The sequence below is a fragment of the Colobus angolensis genome, unplaced genomic scaffold (assembly GCF_000951035.1).
Source record: "Colobus angolensis palliatus isolate OR3802 unplaced genomic scaffold, Cang.pa_1.0 Scaffold210, whole genome shotgun sequence".
Lineage (NCBI taxonomy): Eukaryota > Metazoa > Chordata > Mammalia > Primates > Cercopithecidae > Colobus > Colobus angolensis.
In genome coordinates, this window is record NW_012115267.1 from 3,531,121 (window position 1) to 3,535,022 (window position 3,902).

Here is a 3,902-nt window from a genome sequence, read left to right on the forward strand (position 1 = left end):
CTCTCTCTCTCTTTTCCTAACTTAGGCAATGAGACACACTTTTCCCAGTGAATCACTTTGACTTTTAGTGGTTTGGGAACCAAGGGAAGTACAGGTGCAAACTGTACTTTGAAGGGAAGAGTGTGGGATTTGGAGAGGATGGGATAAGAGAATAAGAAGAGGGAGAGAAGAGAAGAAGAATGATGAGGAAGAGGTAAAAACTCTCGAGAGTAATAGGAAGACACTGGTGACAAGCGTAGGGTTACAGTCAGGCGAGAGGAGAAACAGAAGACAGAGCTGTGGGCAGGGAAATAGAGGCCTGAGTGTGAGAGAGACAAGAACAGAAGGTGTAGGAATTGAGGATGCGGAGGAAGGAGAGATTTGGAGGCTGGCAGAAAATTACAGTTCTTATTTTAAAAGACTTTTCACAGGACTCATTGCATCCTAGATGTTGCCAACTTGCGTGTGTTGATTTTCCCTTTAGGAAACGATTCGGAAAGGACAACGTGGTTTTGTCTGACATAAGGAAACCCCCCGATCATGTGTTTCACAGTGGTAAGAGATCAAGAGGTCTTGCTTTTATTTTTATCTCTAATTTTCAAAGCACAAAGAGGTAGCTCATGAAATTGGTGCGTGCAACAGCACATAGCTGAATTTACGACTCAAAGAGAAGTGATTGAGGCACTGGTATTTCACTTAAAAATAAACATTTTTAATGCTGCTGCTTGTTCAGGTGATAAAAGAACAGAAGAGTTCTTTTGATCTTGAAGTTTTTAGAATAATCTATTTCGATGTTGTTTGAAATAAAAACTTTGTTTCCTGTCTTTTTGTGTTTTAAGTTAACTTATTGACTCGGAGAGAATACAAACAAAAATCAAGTTCTGTACTGAAGAAAAGGAACTTTAGAAATTTGGAAAAATAAATCCTGATGTTACAGTGTAGAATTGCTCTTGAAGTACTACACACATACACACACACGCACACACGCACACACACACGCCTCCAACAAAATCAAGCTCTTCTAGTCAGGTTTTTTACTGCTTCAAAAATGTTTTTATGACTAGGCATGGTGGCTCATACCTATAATCTCAACAATTTGGGAGGCTGAGGTGGGAGGATCACTTGAGTCCAGGAGTTCAAGACTAGCCTGGGCAATATAGTGAGACCCTGTCTCCACAAGAAATAAAAAATTAGCTTGGCATGGTGGCACATGCCTGCAGTCCTAGCTACTTGGAAGAGGACCGCTTGAGCCCAGGATATGGAGGCTGCAGTGAGCCATGATTGCATCACTGCATTCCAGCCTGAGCGACAGAGCAAGACTGTCCCTGCTGCCCCAGAAATATGGTTTTGTAATGCCCCCTAGTCTTTCCTGGTTCAGCATCAGCCTTTTGCTGCTCACCATGGGGGAAGAGTGACAGTTTGCTGTAAGTGGGGAAAATTGGCACAAAACAAAATCAACTTTACCTCTGTGTAATTAAGTATGATAAACTCATGATTTGTGGCTCTTCTATACCAAGGTGGTGGTGGTGTTTAATAAGTCCGTTTCTCTATTCCTTTTCCAATGTGCACCTTGGAAGCAGAGTGAAGCCACTCTGTGCATACAGGGCTGGGAGGAACAGCACCCACTCTGGAGCCCAGTGCCTAGCTGCAGCCCCAATTGTTCTCTGACCCTGGCAAGTTGCTTAACCTCTCTGTGCCTGTTTCATCATCAGTAAAATGTGTTTACCTCCAAGGCTGTATGGGAAAGAAATGTACATAAAGTCCTTAGAACAGGGCCTGGCACAGGCAGGTCCTATAGGAGCGTTTGCTGTCATTACCTGGGGGTTGATTGTGACTTGTGATTCTTCCATAGGAAAAATACTGCCTATTGCCCAGCTGGCTTGGTTACCGCGTGGCTACCAATGAAATTCACAAGTCAACAGGGGAAAGGGGAAAGGTCTGTTTAGTTCACAACCCTTTTCACGTTCGTGGTTTCAATTTATGTTCCTTGCAGGTCCGTTCATTTATTCTGATATCTTGGATTACAAGAATCTTCGGGAGATTGTGGTAAACAACCGCATCACCTGGCTGTTTCATTACAGCGCTTTGCTCAGTGCCATTGGAGAAGCAAATGTTTCCCTGGCGAGAGCAGTGAATATAACTGGTAAGCATCTGGCTCTGGCTGGATGTGATTTGCCAGTTTTTCCAGTTCTTTAAGAAGAGATGTTTTCAGATTCTGATAGTGTCTGTTCATTTCAGGCCTACATAACATCCTGGATGTCGCTGCGGAACACAATCTGCGATTGTTTGTGCCTAGCACGATCGGGGCCTTTGGACCTACCTCTCCGCGGAACCCAACCCCCGATCTCTGTATTCAGAGACCCAGGACCATCTACGGGGTGTCCAAGGTCCACGCGGAGCTCATGGGAGAAGTAAGTATCACTCAACAAGATTGCTGAATGTGCCCCGGCTGGCACCATTTGCTGTTTGCTTTCTCATTCTTTTTGCCTCCAAGGCCTGGTGATTCATCCCTGGAGGACCTTTCCCTCTTCTTGGATCTCAGCCCCAGAGTCGCTTACTTAACTCACTGGGTTTGTCATGTGGCAGGTGTCTCCAGCTCCTGAAACCTCCTCAGCCGTGTGGGAACACTCAGCACTTCCTGGGTGCCCCGTGCACAGCCTCCATCTCTTCATTTGCTGATTGTCTTACTTGTACCGCACCATTCTTTCTGGCTCCCAGTATTGGTAGCCATTGGTAGTAACTCTAAAACCTACAGAAAACTTCAAACATCTTGGGTTTTTTGTTTTTTGTTTGTTTGTTTGTTTTTTGAGACAGAGTCTTGTTCTGTCGCCCAGGTTGGAGTGTGGTGGCGTGATCTCAGCTCATAGCAGCCTCTGCCTCCTGGGTTCAAGGGATTCTCATACCTCAGCCTCCGAAGTAGCTGGGATTATAAGCACATGCCACCACACCTCGCTAAATTTTATATTTTTAGTAGAGGCAGTGGTTTGCCATGTTGGCCAGGCTGGTCTCAAACTTCTGACCTCAAGTGATCCACCCACTTCAGCATCCCAAAGTGCTGGGATTATAGGCGTGAACTACTGCAAAATACTTATCTTTAGTAGATTTGAGTTGCTGCCTGCTCCTCCAGCTCGGTCATAGCCACGGCCCTCTCGTCTACTGTTCTCTCCTCTGCTTTTCCCGTATCGTGTGTGGGAATGTACTCAGGCTGAATCGTTTAGGATGATAATCAGTGGCACCTTTCCAAAGAGAGGCTGGAAAGCCCTACTGTAGGCTAATGTGTTATCTACAGCATTGATGATCACCAAAAAGTTGATTTCTTTTTTTAAAGATAAAAACTTAGGAGTCTTTATTTTCTTTAGGAGTATTTAAATATAACTGCATGGAATGAGATTTCAGAAAAGCAGATTGTTTTGCATCTATCTGATTTAAAACATCTGTGTTTGAATATGTTTTCTCTTTTTCATAGTATTATCATTACCGGTATGGGTTAGATTTCCGATGCCTGAGATATCCTGGAATCATTTCAGCTGACTCCCAGCCTGGAGGAGGAACAACTGGTTAAGTGTTTTCTATTTTTTACGTCTCTTGTATGTTAGATAGGCTTTCTAGCCAGGTGTGGAGGCTCATGCCTATAATTCCAGCACTTTGGGAAGCTGAGGCAGGAGGATCACTCTAGCCAGAGACCAGCCTGGACAACACAGTGGGACCTTGTCTCTATGAAAAATAAACAAAAATTAGCCAGGCATGATGGCCCACACCTGTAGTCCCAGCTACTGGGGAGCCTGAGGCAGGAGGGTCTCTTGAGCCCAGAAGGCCAAGGCTGCAGTGAGCTGAGATCGTGCCACTGCACTCCAGCCTGGGTGACAGAGTGAGACCCTGTCTCAAAAATAAAAAACAACAAAAACCACCAAAAAAAAAAAAAA

The 3,902-nt window shown here is 44.6% G+C and overlaps 1 protein-coding gene across 1 annotated transcript in view; it reads left to right on the forward strand.

Annotated features, from left to right (window-relative positions):
* LOC105512386 (L-threonine 3-dehydrogenase, mitochondrial) overlaps nucleotides 1–3,902 on the forward strand; it is a 9,040-nt gene that overhangs the window by 2,676 nt on the left and 2,462 nt on the right. The window contains exons 3-6 of the mRNA XM_011942821.1: nucleotides 464–534; nucleotides 1,973–2,122; nucleotides 2,218–2,390; nucleotides 3,446–3,536. Of these exons, the coding sequence (XP_011798211.1) occupies nucleotides 464–534; nucleotides 1,973–2,122; nucleotides 2,218–2,390; nucleotides 3,446–3,536 (485 nt within the window). The remainder of the gene's footprint in view (nucleotides 1–463; nucleotides 535–1,972; nucleotides 2,123–2,217; nucleotides 2,391–3,445; nucleotides 3,537–3,902) is intronic.